The sequence below is a fragment of the Ambystoma mexicanum genome, chromosome 3p (assembly GCF_040938575.1).
Source record: "Ambystoma mexicanum isolate Mex_15411 chromosome 3p, UKY_AmexF1_1, whole genome shotgun sequence".
NCBI lineage: Eukaryota > Metazoa > Chordata > Amphibia > Caudata > Ambystomatidae > Ambystoma > Ambystoma mexicanum.
In genome coordinates, this window is record NC_090925.1 from 907,601,507 (window position 1) to 907,619,829 (window position 18,323).

The 18,323-nt window shown below is 51.5% G+C and overlaps 1 protein-coding gene across 12 annotated transcripts in view; it reads left to right on the plus strand.

Moving 5' to 3' along the window:
* Positions 1–18,323, plus strand: part of ATXN2L (ataxin 2 like) — a 1,584,242-nt gene that overhangs the window by 1,232,271 nt on the left and 333,648 nt on the right. For all 12 annotated transcript variants that reach the window (XM_069652163.1, XM_069652162.1, XM_069652157.1 and 9 more), the window contains one exon: positions 5,182–5,366. In XM_069652163.1, the coding sequence (XP_069508264.1) occupies positions 5,182–5,366 (185 nt within the window). The remainder of the gene's footprint in view (positions 1–5,181; positions 5,367–18,323) is intronic.

The following is an 18,323-nucleotide window of genomic DNA, read 5'->3' on the forward strand; positions in this document are numbered from 1 at the left end:
GTTGCAAACAGATCGATCTGCGGCCTGCCCCACTTCATGTAGATGCGGTCCGTCTGGTTGTGCTGAACTTGTGGCAGGAGGGCAACTCCCTGCTGCAGTTGCCAATGGTGTTCTTGGCTCGCGCCAGGTGAAAGGCAACGAGTAACATCTCTTGTCCGACGGCCCAGTGCACAAGTCCTGCACCTCTTTGCAGAGTGCTGGGGATCAAGTGACCCCCTGCTTCCTGATGTTTGACATTGTGGTGGTGTTGTCTGTGAAGATACTTGCCACTTTGCCTTCAGAGACAGAAGGAATGACTTGAGGGCCCACAACACTGCCCTCGGCTCCAGGATATTGATGTAAAGATCCTTCTCCTTGCCACAGGCCTCTGGTGTGCAGACATCCGTTGTGTGCTCCCCAGCCTTTCAGGGAAGTGTCCGTGGGGACCCTTTCCTGGTATGGGGGTCTTTGAAACTCGGTGGCCCGGGCGATGGAGTGAACACCCCACCACCTTATTGCCCGATGGAACTCTGCGTCAAGCTGGATCTTGTCCGCGAAGCTTCCGGACACCTGTATCCAGCGAGCGTACAGGAACTCCTGAAAAGCTAGCATCTGTAACCGGCAGAGCCAGATAAGGTAGATGTAAGACATTATGCCGAGCAGCGAGTTTGTCTGTACTGTGGCAGTCTTCCGTGACAACAGCCCTTGCACTTTCCCCAGAATGGCAACTACCCTCTCCTCTGAGGACGACGCTAGGTAGGAGACCGTATTGAGTCTGACTCCTAGGAACAGTGTGTTCTGCGATCTTGTCAAGACTAGTCCGGTGGTGAACAAGTGTCTGACGAGAAAATACTGCTCCTCCAGTAGCGACCCTGCTATTTGTCTGCTCACCCCACTCCTGAGTCTGGTTATTATAAGCACGTGGATGGATACGCAAGGTATTTTCAGCTGGGAGTATGGCGTTGAAGGCGGCCAACTCCTCTTGTGCCTTGGCAAGATTTTCGTACACTCTGTGGGATTGCATTTCTGTGGCGGCTGAGCATATCCCCGAAGGGGAAGAAAGGGAGGGCTTCCTAGCTCTGGTTAAGGACAGCAAGGAAGCCATGTTTGAATCCCTTCAGTCTGGGTTGAATGTTGCACACAGTGTTAGCAGATCCATGGCTACGAGCACCGTAATACGCAGATTTGCTTGGTTGCGGAAGTCTGGTTTTGCACCGGATGTGCAGGCTAGACTTCTGAACATGCCATTTGATGAGTCTCACCTTTTTGGCAGCAAGGCTGAGAGCCTTCAGAAGCTGCAGACCTCTAAGGCAGCCACCAAGTCTTTGGGTGCCGCTGTTGGGCAGCCTCTGTCTCTTCGTCCTAGCGGACAGCAATGGAGGGGTAGATCCTTTCGTTACTACTTCTCATTTGGAAGGGCGAGAGGACTGGCCAGTCAAAGGGGCCAACGGAAGTTTCCTCGTGGTGGATGAGGCAGAGGTTCCAAAGCTGCTCAAGCAGCAGCCTTTTTGCCATCAGGCTCTGCTACTGCTGCTTCAAAACCACTCTGAGGCCTTAGGGCACAGCTCACCAGTGGGGGGAAGGCTGTCTCGGTAACTAGGAGAATGACAAGCTATTACTTGGGATGCTTGGGCTCTGGAAACAATAGCAAATGGGCACTACCTTCCTTTTCTATGAAAGCCTCACGAGAATCCACCGGGAGTGCACTCTTTGAAGTTTCCAGATCCGCTACTTGTGCAAGAAATATTAACCCTGCTAGAGAAAGTTGCTATAGAACCAGTGCCTGTGACGGAGAGGAACAAGGGATGGTGGTGCTCTTATTTTTTTATTCCCAAGAAAGACGGGGGACTGAAGACCCATCTTGGACTTGAGAAATTTGAAAAAGTTCCTCGGGAAGGATAAATTATCGTCAGTCTTTCTCAGATCCTTCAGGCCCTACAACTTCAGGATTGGTCGGTGTCATTGGACCTTCAGGATGCTTATTTTCATGTGCTGATCCTTCTCAAGCACAGGAAATACCTGAGGTTCGCCGCTGGCGGCTCACACTTTCAATTTTGAGTCCTGCCATTCGGGTTGACCTCCGCCCCAAGGGTATTCTCCAAACTAATGGTGATAGTGGCAGCACAAGGAGAGGGGGATTCATGTGTACCCCTGCCTGGACGATTGGCTGAAAAGAGTGTGTTCTACCCATCAAGCCTTGGATCATTTAAATGTTACCTGTCACTCCTTTCACAGACTGGGCTTCTCCCTCAATTTCAAGAAGTCCCATATGACGCCTTCCCAACAGCTCCAGTACATCAGGGCTGTCTTAGACATGTCCTTGGGGAAATGCTTGCCACCCAAGGTTAGGGCTCAGAACGTTCTCCAGATGGTAACCAAATTTCAGAATGCCCAAAGTCTTCCGGCCTCCGAATTCTTAAATTTGCTCGACCTCATGGCATCCTGCATTTTTCTGGTGCCGAGGCCCATCTGAGAATGCGGTCCCTTCAATGGGCACTTAGGACTCAATGGTCCCAATTCTGAGGCAAGATGTCTGATTGCCTTCGGGTAATGGTCAGGGTCTCACAGGATCTTCTGTGGTGGGCCTGCGAGGTAAACCTCATGAAGGGAGAACCCTTTTGGCAACCATGGCCTGAGGTCACTGTAGTGACGGACGCTTCCCTCACAGGGTGGGGAGCTCACGCCAACGATCTGACCATCAGCGGTTGTTGGTCTGTGTCGGAGTCCAAACTTCACCTCAATCTTTTGGAGCTGAGTGCAATCAGGGTGGCACTGAAGACTTTCCTGCTGTCTGTAGGGGGAAGAATGTCCTGATGACGGACAACACGGTGGCCATGCATTACCTCAACAAAAGAGGAGGTGTAGAGTCACTGTGAAGAGAGGCGTTGCAGCTCTGGTTCTGGGCAATTCAAGAAGGAATCTCTCTAGCAGCAGTTCATCTGGCCGGAGAGGAGAACACGGCAGCAGACTCTCTGAACAGGCACAGCGCAGTCTCCCACAAAGAAAAGCACAGGAAGTCCTTCAAGAGGTCTTTGCCCTTTGGGGAACCCTGCAGGTGGATCTGTTCGCGACCAGAAGTGCGAGCAGTACTGCTCAAGGGAATTTCCTCTGAGGAGCTCTAGGTGACGCGTTCGTAGTGGATTGGGTAGTCCCGCTACTGTATGAGCATCCTCCAGTCCCAGTCATTCCTCAAGTTCTCAGAAGGTTAAGACGGCTAGGGTCTCGCATGATCCTAGTTGCTCCGTATTGGGCCAGGAGATTGTGGTACCCAGACCTTCTGGAAATGTCCATATGTCCTCCGATGCGTCCTCCCCAAAGAGTGGATCTTCGCTCGTGAGAGGAAGGCCAGGTTCTCCATCCAGAGATCAGGACTCTCAACCTTCGCACATATTTTCTCAAAGGTTGAGATACAAGGATTGGGACCGCCCGGATGACGTAATAGAGGTGTTCCTTTCGGCCAGGCAGCCGGCAACAAAGTCTCTGGACTGTTGCCGTTGGAATAAGTTCTACGGCTTGTGCAGATAGAAGAATGTTTACCCTTTTCATTGTTCAACTGCGGATCTTCTATCCTTTTTGCTTTCTTTAGACCACGAGGGTCTTCAGGTGGGGACCATTAAAGGTTCCCTAGCAGCGCTCTCTATCTTTAAGCGCTAATCAGAAGAATTCTCTTATTTTAAGATTCCTTTGGTTACTCAATTTCTAAAAGGGCTCCCGAATGTGGTCCCGCCTTTACCTTTTCAGGTTCTGGTTTGGGACCTCAACTTGGTCTTGAAGTTTCTGATTGGTGCTCCATTTGAACCATTGCACTCATGTCTGTTGAGGTTGTTAACCTTTAAGACTATTATGTTGGTTGCTCTTACGTGAGCGGGTTGCAGGCACTTTCTTCCAAGCCACCCTTTACTGTATTCCACAAGGACAGGGTTGTGTTGAGAATCATACCCTCCTTTCTACCTAAGATAGTTTCAGACTTTCATTTGAGTCATAACTGCCTCCAATCCTCCGCATCCTAGAAAGGAATAGGAGAGGCTTCATAGGTTGGACCCTCGGAGAGCTTTCAGGTTTTATATTTCCAGAATGTCCAAGGTGAGAGTGTACGACCAGCTCTTTGTGGGGTATACCGGGCACAAACTAGGCCGGCTGTGTCTAAGCAGACCTTGTCTAGGTGGATCATCCTCACTATTTCTGAATGTTATAATTTGGCGGGCAAGGTACCTCCTGAGGGCTTGCATGCTCATTCAACCAGAGGCATGGCTACTTCGACAGCCCTGCAGAGGGTTGTCCCTATAAAGAGCATATGTGATGCTGCAACTTGGTCTTCGATACACACGTTTACCAAGCATTATTCCCTGGATACTTCCCATGCTCCTGATATGGCGTTTGGTAAGGCAGTCCTTTATTCTGCCCTTTAATTTCAATCTTACCAAATTCTTCACCCTCCTCCATCATGGATACTACTTTGGGAGTCTGTCAAAGATGAGGAATACGTTGGAGGACACATAACATTCGAAGAACAAGTTACTTAACCCTGGTAACGTTCTTTCGACTGGATGTTCCTCCCACGTACTCATCGCCCTCTCAACCTGCCCCTCTGTAGAATTTCCAATGCTATTATAGCTTTCGTTCCAACAAGGCTTTAGGCGCTGTGCGTGCAACATAGAACATCCAATAACATCACCCTCGACTGATGCCTTCGAGGGACATTGACCTGACGTCATCGACGCAGGGCGCCCTCTCCCGAAAAATTTCCCACGCAGCCGAGCTGTGGACACTACATGTCAAAGATGAAGAATACGTTGGAGGAACATCCAGTCGAAAGAACGTTACCAGGGGTAAGTAACTTGTTCTTCTCCAACATGTGTCTGGCATTGAATCACATGCAAACCCTCCCTCCGACCCCTCTGTTGCTCTTCTTGGTCATACTGCCACTTTATTTGCTTACCAAATCTGAAGATGGCTGCCAGAGGAGGGGCTAAGGGAGAGTACTGTCATTGGATGGGGGCAGTATGACACAGAGGGCAGTGATTGGTTTAAAGGAGAAATACAGTTTGTAAGTGAAACTGAAACTCTTTTTTTTCCTTTACCAAGGATTCCCGGCCTGACGACAGGGAATATTCATGAGCATGTGAATTCATGCTGGAGAACAATAGTTACAGGTAAGTAACTTGTTCCTTATTAATGACTGTTGGCATTTTTGTTTTGCAGGATCAATTCCTACACAGAGATCTGATCAGCATCAGCCCACATCGGCTCCGCCTATCATGCAAGCTGCAACTGCGGCTGGTCCTCCTTTGATGGCAGCTACTCCCTACTCTTCCTACATCTACAACCCACAGCCATTCACTGGCCAACCAACGCTGATGCAGCCAATGGCTCACTACTCATCACAGGTGTGCCCTTAACTCTTTATCTTTTCCAAGAAATGATAATGCAAGTCGTGCCTTCCTGCTGATTAATAGTGCTACTTGTTTTGTTCAAGTACAATTGTTAGGAAAGATTTCTCTTTAAGGCAGCTTTCCATCTATATTCTATGGACCCCTGAAACATTGTGCTTTCGTTTTACTCCTTGTCCTGACTTTTTACAGAGAAGATAAACTGGCCTTTTGCTAATTTTTTTATGGGGAAACTGACACTTCCTTCAGATGGTCAGTACTGGTGAAACTGCTTCCCTTAGTCTTTGATTTTATCATCTGTTTGGGTAACCTTTTCTTATTGCACACAGCTTCTTCCATTGCAGTGTAATGGGGATAAGGTTTTATCACCCTAGACTACACTCATAGGATTTTTTGTTTACTTTGAAATAAGCCTGAAGATAAGCTGGTGGCAGCAGTTACTTTTTCACTATTTTTACTATATTTTTAGTTCGCCATCTCGTGTTTACCACATTTGGCTACTAACTGTGGCTATGTCCTAACATGGCTGTGCCACAAGGTTTTTCGCCATTGTTGGGGAGAATTCTCAGAAATGTGCTAATTCCCTCCACCTTAGAGATTTTGAGGACTTGATTTTTTAACCTGGAGAGAGTGAGACCCTTTTTCCCACTCTCTCATCTAGTTAATGCGATTTCTGAACTTTGTTTCTTTTGCGTATGGAACCTGACAAACTCCATAGGCATCATCTTTTACATTCTGTCACACAGCACCTTCTGTGCAATGGCACAGGGAATTCTCAGATTTCCCAAAGGTTTGAGAAGGTTAACCTTCTCTGGGATAAACTACTGTTTCCCAGAGCCTTAAAGTGAAATTGACTTTACTTACATTTGTAACTTTCTAGAACCAGCACACACTATTTTACAATAGGGTGCTGGAGGGGTTACATTGTATCCCCTTTGTTTAGCTTCTCGTGTAACATTTTTTGTTACCTTTTTCTCACTGAATGTCTGGTGGCAGTAGTTTCGTTTTTAACTACTGTGGTGTGCATTTACCGTGGGCTCCGTTCGCAGCTGCAGTAAAGCACCCAAGGGTGCTATTTTTGTCAATATGGCCCGGTCTTTTTTTCGCCATTTCTTTGTGGAAAGGTCCTTCTTGAGATTTACTCAGCGTGCCAAACCAGGTTTGGTCCCATTGTTCGCTTTGCCTTAGGCGGAATTCACGAGTGAAGCCCGCCTCTGGCTCCGGTGTCTTTGGCATGGGCAGGAAGTGAGGGAGGTACCCAAAACTCCCTGTGCTTAGTCTCATAAGAGACCCAAATGCACTCTGTAGTGATTGGCCGGCTGACTGTCCGGCAAGGACAGCAAACCTGCTGGGTGAGTGTCAGCAAGGCTCGAATGAATGGGAGAGAACTGAATAAAAGGCGAGGCTTTTGGCTTGGAAAGCCGAGTCGACCACTGGACGAAGGAACCGAAGAAGAACTTGAAGAGGACGCCTGCTGCAACTCCTGGACTGTTGATTTGCCCTGTGAAGCCCTGCTGCTGTGCTGAAACTCCCAAATTTGTATTGACACAGAAGCCCCTGCAAGGACGACTTCTCCCTTTTAGTTTAGTTTCTTTATTTGTACTGCGCGCCGAACCCTGGCGTAACCGGGCGCCGAAGACTTGGAGACAGTTACAACATGGCAAAAATATACAATACAAACTGTGAAATAACAATAAGTGTAGTAGACCGGGTTACAAGATGGTCGACAAGGACATGCGGAGAAGAGGTACATTAAGCAGAATTTTTGTTGGAAAGCAATGTTTTGTTTTGGCTCTAAAAGTCCAAAAGGAGGGTTCTGCTCTAAGGTTTAGTGGCATAGCCTCCCATAGTTTGGCAGCTAGGACCTGCTTTTTTTAGGGAGAATTTGGGAACGGAGAGGCAATGTGAGTATGGCGTTCTAGTTGATGTATGATTGTGGAACTTGTCTGCCAGGTATTTGGGTGCGTCATTGGAGCGGCATTTATGGATGACGAGTGATCTGGGAGTGATTCTGTCTCGTACAGGGAGCCAGTGAGCATCTTGCCTGATGCTGGAGATGTGGGTGTGTCGTGGGATACTGAGGGCGGCTCTGAGGGCATTATTTTGAAGCACCTGTAGTTTGTTCAGGTTGCGTTCTGACGTGCTGAGAAAGAGGGTATTGCAGTAGTCACTTTTTGAGCGCACTAGAGCTCTGGTTAGTGTAATGCAGCTGGAAGGAGATAGGAAAGGTGTGCAGGCGTTGATGAGCTTATTTGTATAAGCTGTGGAAGAGGCTGTGGCATTCACCTGTCTTTTGAGCGAGAGAGTAGAGTCTAGATAAACCCCAAGGGTTTTAATTTCTTTGGCTACTGTGATTAGGTTACCGTCTATGTTGATAGATGCGTAACGGGGGTCTAGTTTATTTAGCCGTGGTTGGGAGCCGACAAGAAGGAGCTCAGTTTTCCCGTCGTTGAGGCATAGACTGTGCTCTGCCATCCAGTCTTGGATCTCCAAATATAGGTTGTTGATTCTGGTGGAGTCCTCATCGTAGCACCCTGATAGGGTGATGAGAACCTGGGTATCGTCAGCATAGTTTGTGTATGTGACACCCAGGTTATCTAGGCGGTCAAACATTAGCTTAGTGAAGATGCTGTATAGGGTCGGCGAGACGCACAAGCCTTGAGGGACGCCCCAGGTGATGGGGGACAGGGACTGCCGAGGCCACCGGGGAGAAGACCCGGCTGGTTCGGTTGGCTAGGAAGGACTGGATCCAGGCAGTCGCCTGGTTAGAGAAGGCCGCTGAGGTCATCAGATGTTCCATGAGGATCTGATGGTCGACGAGGTCGAAGGCTGCTGATAGATTTAGCAGTAAGAGAATGGCTAGATTACCCTTGTCCTTTGCCTCGTCCATCTGGATTTTTAGGTCCAGTAAGGCTGACTCTGTTCCGTGCCTTGGCCTGAAGCCAGATTGTCTGAGACCCAGGAGGTTGTTGTTTTCCAGGTGCTTCTGTATTTGCAGGTAGGCCACTCTTAAGATCTTTAGGATGTAGGGAACGGTGGTGATTGGCCTGTAGTTGGTTGGGTTATTGGGGTCTAGATTAGGTTTTTTTAGTAGTGGCATGACCCAGGCCTCCTTGAGGATGCTAGGCACGGAGCTTGATTTGAAGGATGCGTTGATAAGGGCTGTTATGAAGGGGGCCAGAATGTTGGCGCCTTCCTGGATGATAGGAGCTGGGCATGAGTCCCCTTGTCATCTGGAGGGCTTGAGGCCCTAAATGATGCGTTCTACTTCTTTAGTGGATACTGGTGAGAAGGAGAAGGGGGGGCAAGTGGGTGTTTTGGGAGTGGTGGACGGTGGATGGTTTGTTTTTTTGGATAGGCTAAGCTTTTTCTGTTCGATTTTGGATTGTAACATGGTGATTTTGTCTGCTAGGGCTTTTTGAATCCTCTCACACCAGTCTGCATCTTTCACGCAGGTTTCTGCCAGTGTAGGGGGGGTTCGAGTTCCCTGAGGATATTGAAAAGCTCTTTTGTTTTGGATTTGGCGCTCTCAATTCTGTTGTTATATGTCTCTTTTTTGGCCTTGAGGATGGCAGTGTCATGATGCCTACCCCCGGGGACCCAGACCAAGTCCAGCAACCCCGGAAGTAGGCATCAAGTTACCCCAAGCAAGCCCAACAACCCGCACTAGGGGCTATTTGGGTGCAGTCCTGGCGCCTATGGCGCCATGCTCATATGGAGAGTCAGTCCTGGCACCATAGGCGCCAGGCTCATAGATTAAAACTTACCTGATGCAGACCATGCTGCAAGAGCTCCAAGCCAAACGAGGCTTGGAAGGGACTATTTTACCTAGGGACTATTGTTTTACTCGGGTGGGGCTGGTGAGGAATACTTAACTGGGACTACTTTGGAGGCTATTTAAACCACGCCCGAAGAACAGCACACGCTTCGCGTTATTCTGCATCCAGCAGCGTAACGCTCACTGTGCCTGCAAGTCTGCATTCAGTCTTCTGCCACGCCCGCCTCGAGTTTGGAGCTCCTAGAAAAAGAGAGAAAGAAGGAGAAAAGGTTCGAAAAAGAGCAATACCTTTGATTCTTACCTGAATTCCCGAACCATCGCGCCTCGCCTGCTGCAGCGCCGCGCTGAACTCACCGGCCTTCGCAGCATCTTCACATTTCACTGCATCCTCCTGCATGTTACCGCCGCACTCCGGCACCTAAGGAGAAGACCAGAACAGCAAGGTGAGCCAAGGGAATACACAGAGGAATACCCCCAATAGACTTACCTGATTTTACCACCGGGGGTACTATTCTTCTTCACGGGTCGGCGCAGCTTCCACTGCATCCTAGCCGCACCCCGGCCCCTAAGGGGAAACAGAAGGACAGCAAGGTGAAACAAGGGAAACCCTCCTCACCACAAAAGAATTCCCTGATTTTACCACCGGAGGCATTATTCCCCGAGTCTTCATACTTTCTCTCAGCTCCTGAATAAGGGAGAAAGCAACAGGTTCCATATGGACATTATTTTATCGAACCGTGTTGGATAATACAAATCCTTACCAGAACATTACCGGCTGCCACGAGGAACTCTTCAGTAGGGTCAAGCTACAACCTGCAAGGAATCGGACAAGAGTGAAAGTCAGGCATTTGAACTCTTACGAACTACATACTTACGGCATCTTGCCGGGGATATCGGAGTCAATATTGTCCTGTAACTCACCAATTCCTTCGAGCCAGTGAAGCAACTGTTTATCTACGCGCCCCTGCGCTCAATGCAGGATGGAGAGCTCATCTTTTCAAATCATCAGGTGAGACTATAAGAGGGAGCATCCAAGGTGATCAGTGGGGAGAACAGCGGGGCGGGGGGATTTACACAACTCCACGGGTGGTTAATTCCCTTTCTCCACTTGCAGAAGAATATTCCTATGGGCCAAGCAAACGAAGCTAGGTGGGCCAGTCCAGTCTGTCATCTCGGCCCTAAGCGTCACATTGGTGGAGACTGAGCAGTCCAGTCCAGATCGACGCCTCTGTGGGAGCCAGGTGAGCGTAACAGGCAGTTTTGTAGGTGGTGGCTGCTATAGAGAGTTGTGTTTTGTTGGATAGGTTGTGCGTTTTTCTCCAGGTGGCTTCTGCGGCTCGTTTGGAGTTTCGGAGGATTTTTAGCTCTGGTGTGAACCATTTGTTCATGCGGGCTGCCGGTTTGGCTTTGGTGAGTTTGAGTGGAGTGATGGTGTCTAACGTTTTGTTGTAGAGGTCAGCAAGCTTATCCACATCTAGGTTAACGTAGTTTGTAGGGGTAAGGATATTGTCTATAAGTGGGCGGAGGTTTTGTAAGGTAATGTTGCGGTTATTTCTGGTGAGGGTTTGAGGGATGATGGGGGTTGGAGTGTTAGGTTGTGATTTCCCTTGGATGGAGAAGGAAATGGCGTGGTGGTCAGACCATGCAGTTTGCTTGTTTTTTGTGATGGCCGTAGAGCAGTTGAGATCCGCTTGCCAGTCCAGGGTCCTACCTTTGCTGTGGGTAGGATCTGTGATTCTGAGCTTGAACCCTAGTTGGGAGATGGTGCTTTCCAGGGAGAGCGCATTGGCATCGTTTGGGTCAAGTAGGATCATTTCAGATCCTGTTTTGGTGTTGGTGGTCAAGAGGTCAGATATCTCTTCCTCAAATGTGGTGATGGGGCCTGGGGGTCTGTAGAGGAGGTGTAATAGTACGGTTTGTGTAGCAGAGAGTTGGAGCTTGGCTGACAGAAGTTCTGCAGACCGGAAGCTGGGCGGTGGGGTTAATCTAAGGCCAAGGGATGTTTTGGCGATGAAGGCTACTCCTCCTTTACCTATGTCCCGGTCTTTCCTTAGTATTGAATAACCTTCTGGGATGGCGAGGGATAGAGCTGGGCCTGCTGCTTGGTGCAGCCAGGTTTCAGTGATAGCCAGGAAGTGCAGGTTGTTGGCAGAGATGAAGTCTGCAATATCTAGCGCATGGGCGACTAGGGAGCGGGCATTGATGAGGGCGCCCTTGATCAGTGGCTGTTCAGAGGTGCTCAAGGGGGCTGTTTAGGTGATGTTCAAAAATTGAGCGGTGTTAGCTTGATTGTGCGTGGGATGAGGGGAGTGTCTTTTAGCAAATGTCTTGGGGGTTATGAACCGAGAGCCGAGTCTCAGGTTTCTGTCTTCCAATGTGCATGGGTTCTAAGGAGCTGGCAGAGCAGCAAATCGGCGGATCCATTCTATGGGGCTGAGGGTGCCGTTAGGCTGGTCAATATGTTGGGCCTTGAAAAAACCCATAGTCGAGGTGTATGAGGGATGTTGGGTTGGGGGTGATTGTGGACGGGGTTTGTGGCGGGTGGTGGTGTGGTGGAGCAAGGCGAGTGTAGCTGTTAAGATGAGAGTGGCTAAGTAGAAGTTTGCCATGGGTGGTCAGTGTGAGACCTGGATGTAGTTGGGTGAGGTTGACTAGATGGTAATAGAGTAGTTGAGGTGGAGCGGGAGCCGACTTGGTCGGGATAGGCAGGAAGGCAAGTAGTCAAAATCAGAATAAGGTACAATGGGCAGGCACAGTGTTCAATAGACTAAGGCACAGTGGCTAGCAAGTAGGCACATTCAAATGTGGGACCAATCAACTTCAAAGTAAGCCACCTGGACATTCTCCTGGAGCTGGTTGAATTTCCACAGAGTTGCTGCTGGAAACCGAATAAACAGGGAGAGGAACAGCAGATTGTGTGCATTTCTTTTAAGTTGGCCAAGAGCTCCAGGAAGATCCTCCGGACTCCCAGGAAGCAGAACTGACCAAGCCAGAGCCCCCTCAACAGAGTGCAGGACCCCAGAAGCAAGGAAAGTCCATCTCGACAGCCAGAAACCACAGTGTTGCTATTTGCAGTAGTCCTGAGGGGCTGAAACACTGATGTGCCACTTGTTGGAAAGATTGCCGGTTGCGAGCGATGACTGTCCCTTTGCAGAGCAGGAGTCCCCAGAAGTCCTTCCTCTTGTCCCCACAGCGGAGGGCAAGGAACAGTGAGATCTGCAGAGCTGCACAGGAACAGAAGTGATCTGCTGCACCTTTCCTTCAATATAAAGGTACCGTAAAGTCTAAGAGAACTTACCTCTTGTTGTAGAGTTGCTTGCATCTTCTACCTTCCACAAGTTAACAGCTTGTGGCCCATTTGATTCTTCCTTTCTTCAAAGACTTCTAAAACATTGTGTAAAGACTTTTTCTACTTACCTGCAAATAAGTACTTCAGCTCATATAGACTTTTGCCTATTGACTTTGGCTTAGCCTTTTTCACTGAATTTCTCTTATTGGAGGATCTGAAAGTATTGGCATGCTTAACAATATTTGTGGTCTCTTGTATGTTCTAATCATCTTTTCCTTTGACCAAGTTCTAAGAGTATTCTAAATGCAATTAGTAAAATGTTAATGTCCCCAGCACCCTAGTTATTGAAGTCACCTGAGGGTGTAGGTTGTGACTGTGGGCCATCCCAAAAGGGTCTTTACTGATTTAGCAACTAAGAGTGTGTAGTTTTGAAGTGTATTTGTGTGTTGTTTATATTACTCCCTTCTGAAGAAGGCTTATTCTAACGGATTGATAAATTGGTCATTGTTTTTTTCAAGAAACCGTGTGTGTAAGTGTTTATTTGAATACTAGTCACTGTGAATCTCTGTATAACTCCCCTACAGCTCACATTGACCCCTCTTGAGATAAGCCTGGCTGCTCAATCACGCTGCTGTGTAGTACAGACTCCTACCAAAGGTTGGGTTCCTATTGCCAGGACGTTGGGGTTGTTATAGTGCACCCAAAGGGTACTGCATACAATCTTGCCTAACAGTGGCGACCCAGAGAATACCGGGCAGCGGGAGGAGTGAAGAGCCCGGGGCAGAGAGTCCTCAGACACCCATAAAGATCTTGCACCCGGACATTGAGTGCTCCGACACCCCTTCCTCCTTGGGAAATCAGGGGGAGAGGCGGCACTGGAACAGAGGTCGGAACGCTGGCTTGTGACCGCTGTGGGACAGTGAGAGCCCTCGTGCAGCTTCTGGTCAGGAGACCGGGGCGGAGGGAGCCGAGGGGACGCTTGGCGCAGGCCATACTGCGCATTGCATCCAAAGTGCGTAGGAGGATATACTATCTACCAGAGACGCGAGGAGGACTGAACAGTGGCGTTCTGACTGCCCTCCCGCCCCTAACCCTCCCTCCCCCCATCCCCCGCACCCACAGCCCCTTCCTGAGAGTTGGCCCGCAGCACTCGCTCAGCACTTGGAACGAGAATGCAGCCGTCTCCCTGTGGGCACCACCTGGAAGAAGTAAAGATCTGGAGGATCATTGACTTGCGGCCTGTCGGTGAGCAGTCCTGGGCGGTGAGAGGACCTGAGGAGGAGCAGTGGCGGCCCAACGCTGGATGGGCACGAGCAGGGCGGCGAGAAAGGTGTGAGGAGCAGCCGACCGCACCACGGATGCAGCACCAGGTGAGAGGGTGTCGGGTGCCCACATCAGCCAGGGCAAGGGTCAGCAAGGGCACTGGAGGGAGAAAGAAATGCCAGTGCAGCCGCCACCTGGGCCCAGTGGCTGACCCTTGTGCCAAACCGATAATATGATACCACGTGTTGAGATTCCCCCAGGACCAGTAAAGTGGAACACTCTACCCCAGGTAACACGCACATAACAGGGCCCAAAACCTATGAACCCTGGGCTGGGAAGGTGAAACCCACCAGGGAAGGCAAAGTTTCGGTGGGCAAAAGGAACTGGGACTGGCCTCAACGCTGGACTCACGCCCAGGTGAAGGGAAAAGGACACTTCTCCAGCATGGGGTCTGGCATGGATCCACATGCTCATGAATATTCCCCGTCGTCAGTCTGGGAATCCTCGGTAAAGAGAAAATCAGTATCAGTTTAGTTTCTGATCTGTCTTTCTTAGTAGTAACCAATCACTCATCTCTGGGTCATACTGCCCCCAGCCAATGACTGCCCTCTCCCTAAGCCCCGCCTCTGGCAGCCATCCTCAGATTTTTACCGCACGCTCAAGTGTTGGGAGTCCTCGTGTTTAGCTCTCAAGTTTTTTACTGCGTTTTCACGCTTTTTCAGGAGATTTTCTCATTTTTTCGGTTTAATTGAGCCTCAAGCTCCAACGTTTCTACTTCCGATAACGGGGACCCGTTTCGGAACTCTTCTACGCTCCTCAAGGGTGAAGTTTTTGTCGAGTTTACACTTCTTGGAGGATGCCGGAAGATATGCGGCCTGCCTCAAGGGACATAGCCCAGGGCAAGAGGAGCTCGACGCCCGGATCCAAGCTGTTCAGGAACTGCCCTGGATGCAGATTATATAATGTTTTAAAGGAGGACGAGCATTCGCGATGTGTCTACTGCCTCCATGGGGACAAGACGCACGTGGAGAAGGACTGTGCGTTCTGCAAGAACCTTTCGGAATGGACCAAACAAGATCATCGTTCCTGCCTCGCCACCTGGCTGGAGAAGGGCACAGCAGGTGAGAAGGCAAAGAAGTAGTCTGAGCGGGCTTCGAAGTCCTTTGATGGCGCCCCAGCGACGGGGGCCCAACAGAAGGCCAAGCACCGCGGGCTCCGGGAGCACCGAAAGGTCGGGCTCTTGTGTTGCCAGGCAGGGCGCTACTTCCCCGGCACGTTCGACCACGAGCCAGCGCTCTGGTTCGGGGAAGAGGAAGTCCGAGAACCCGGGTAGCCCCTGGAGCGGACCCGGTCGATCTCGAAGGGGGAGCAAGGCGCTGACCCTCCCCCCAATGCGAAGGCCCAGGACGCACCTAAGGTGGTGAGGGCTTTGATCCACCCAGCTAAGGCCTCTACCGAAGTGGTCGCTGCGACCCTGGCGGAGCCGGCTGAGACTACGCCAATGGAAACGGCCTCTGGGCCCAGAGTATCCCTGCCGCCGCGGAGGGAATCCTCTTTCCAGCCCATCGCTAAGTCCCCCGTGAAGCCCCCGGCTGAAAAAGAGAGAGGGGGGGGGGGGGGTTATGGCCATTACAGACTCGGAATCAGCCTCTGAGGAGGAACTGGTGGAGACCGAGAAGGGCCTCAACGAAAGGTCCATAAGCCTCAACGAGAGGTTCATAAACCTCAACGAGAGGTTTGAGAAGGTTCGATCCCAGGGGACGGTCCCTGCTGACGTGATCGAAGATAGCGACGGCGAACATGGCCCAGTGGAGCGGCCATCCCGTCCGTCGCAGCCATTGCCCGAGCTCCAGGATAGCTCGGCGGGCATTTTGTTGGCAATCCAATCCTTATGTACCGAGATAAGGACGAGATTACCACGCACCTCGACGGAGGACCCAGAACCAGGCCCGTCTGGAAGCCCTCCGAACAAGCAGAGGAGAGTCCACCCCGCTCCGCCCTTCGTGCCTGCGAGACAGGTGGACCCCTCATCCCCCACGCCGGACCCTAGAGAGGATACGGCGACAGGGACGGACGATGATGGCGGCGATGACACAGCGGACATCCTGTCGTCGCCCCCCCGTGCGGGCGTCCCCAGCCAACTAGGTTGGCTCTTTCCACGCCATGATAACCAGGGCATCCAAGCTCTTCCAGCTCTGCCCTGAAGAACAGAAAGAGGAGAGGTTTCTGTACCAACGACGAGAGGCTAAGAGGAAGACGGTCCTCGCGGTGCCTTTACTCAACGACATCTGGGACGAGGGGCTTGCTGTCCTCATGAACCCTGCCACGACTCCCACCAAGAGGGACAGGTACAAGAAGAAGTACCAAGTCACTGATGCAGCCCCCTTGTGCCTCAGGGCCCAGCCCACGCCGCACTCTGTCTCAGCAGCGGCCAAGATGGCTTCAACTTCCACTTCCCCGCCGGACAGCGAGGGCAAGAAGTTGGACTCTATGGGACGACGAGTCATCTCGTCGGCTACGACGCCGATTAAGGCGGCCAATGCCTTAGCGATCGTGGCCCGCTACGACAGGGAGCTCTGGTTCAAGATAGCTCCCCTGCTAGATTTCCTGTCTGATGACAAAAGGGCGGAGGCCCTAGATATTATGCAGGAGGGTGAGGTGGCGTCGGATCACGCCATAACGGTGGCAACGGACATTGCTGATACCGGATTTCGCCTACTGGCCAACAGAGTTTGCCTCCGACGACGATGGCTCAAGGCGACAGACTTTTGCCAAGACGTCCAGACCAGAGTGTTGGACATGCCGTTCGACGGCAACAACCTTTTTGGTAAGGTGGTGGATGAGTCTCTACAGGCCATCAAGACTGACTCGGAGATGGCCCGGGCCCTTGGGGTGTTTCAGCAGCGACGGCCCTTTCGGAGCCCCGGAGGCAGACAGGGTGCCTCCAAAGGATGCAGCCGTAGCTCCTCCACTTACCGCCAGGCGGCCCGCTCCTCTTCCCAGGAAGCCTACAGAGGTCGCGGAAAACAAGGGGGGGGGGTTCCTGCCATCGTCGCCAAGGAGGCCAAGGCGGCAAGACTGACCCGGCCGGGTTGTCGGGCCCCCACCGAAGCACCCCGGTGGGAGGCCGGCTGACGAAGTTCATCTGAGTGTGGGAGTCCATCTCCACCGATCGTTGGGTGTTGGACACCCTGGCCAACGGGCACTCGCTGGAATTCCTAAAGAAGTGCCCTCACATTCCTCCCTTGGCCAGGAAGGAGACTCACGTCCCTCAACTGCTGTTGGAAGTAAAGGCGATGCTCAAGAAAGGTGCCATCGAGCTCGTCCCCAAGAGGCTCCGGGGCTCCGGAGTGTACTCCAGGTACTTCCTCATCAGAAAGAAGACAGGCGGTTGGCGCCGCATCCTGGACCTGCGTCGGTTAAACAAATACATCAAGGCGCAGAAATTCAGGATGGTCACCCTCCAGCACGTGCTGGGACAGCTGGAGGAAGGTGACTTCCTATCGTCGTTGGACCTGGAGGATGCTTACTTCCACATTCCCATTCTAAAAAGGCACAGGAAGTTCCTCAGGTTCGTGGTTCAAGGATGCCACTACCAATTCAGAGCCCTACCGTTCGGATTAAAGTCGGCACCCAGGGTTTTCACCAAGTACCTGGCACCAGTGGCGGCGCGGCTGCGCCTGCAGGGGATCCACGTCTACCCCTACCTGGACGACTGGCTAATCCAGGCAAGGTCAAGGGAACTCGCCGTCGATCATACAGCGAGGACTGTCCGGTTTCTCACGGAGCTGTGGTTCGCCATCAACTACCCCAAATCCCACTTGGTTCCATCGCAAGTAGCACTGTTTTTGGGAGCAAAGCTCGATACAGTGAAGCAATTGGCTTCCCCTTCAGAGGAGAGGACCAAGACCATCCTGGGCAAGGTGCGGCGCCTGTTAGCCACGGACGTGGCCAGGGTGAGGTCCATCAAATCCCTTCTCGGGATGATGTCCTCATGCATCTACCTTGTGCCCCTTTGCAGACTTCGGATGCGTCCGCTACAGGAGTTCCTCGACACCCGATAGTTTCAGGCGAGGGGCTGCTTCGAGGACAGGATCCCTCTTGACGAGGAGTTCCGTCGGGCGATCCTATGGTGTGGCACCCGGGCTCACCTCACTACAGGCACAGACTTTCAAACCCCGGCGTTTCAGGAGACGGTGACTACGGACGCCTCTCTGGAGGGTTGGGGGGCCCACACCGGAGATTTCCACGCAAGAGGCCTTTGGCTCCTGGAGGAGAGGTCTCTTCACACCAACATCTTGGAGCTCCGAGCAGTGTTCTGGGCGCTCAAGTCGTTCCTCTCGTCTCTCGATGGCAAAGTGGTGAGGATCTTCACCGACAACACCACCACGATGTTCTACATACGGAAGCAGGGGGGCACCATATCCCCAGCCCTATCCAAGGAGGCCCAGGATCTGTGGCACCGGGCCGTCGCCCAGGGGATGTTTCTGGTTCCCTTACACCTGGCAGGAATAAAAAACACCATTGCCGACTCACTCAGCAGGGAGCTGCGTTCGTGCCACTTGTGGGAACTGCGCCAGGATCAAGTGGATCGACTCTTCCAACGATGGGGCAAACCCCAGAT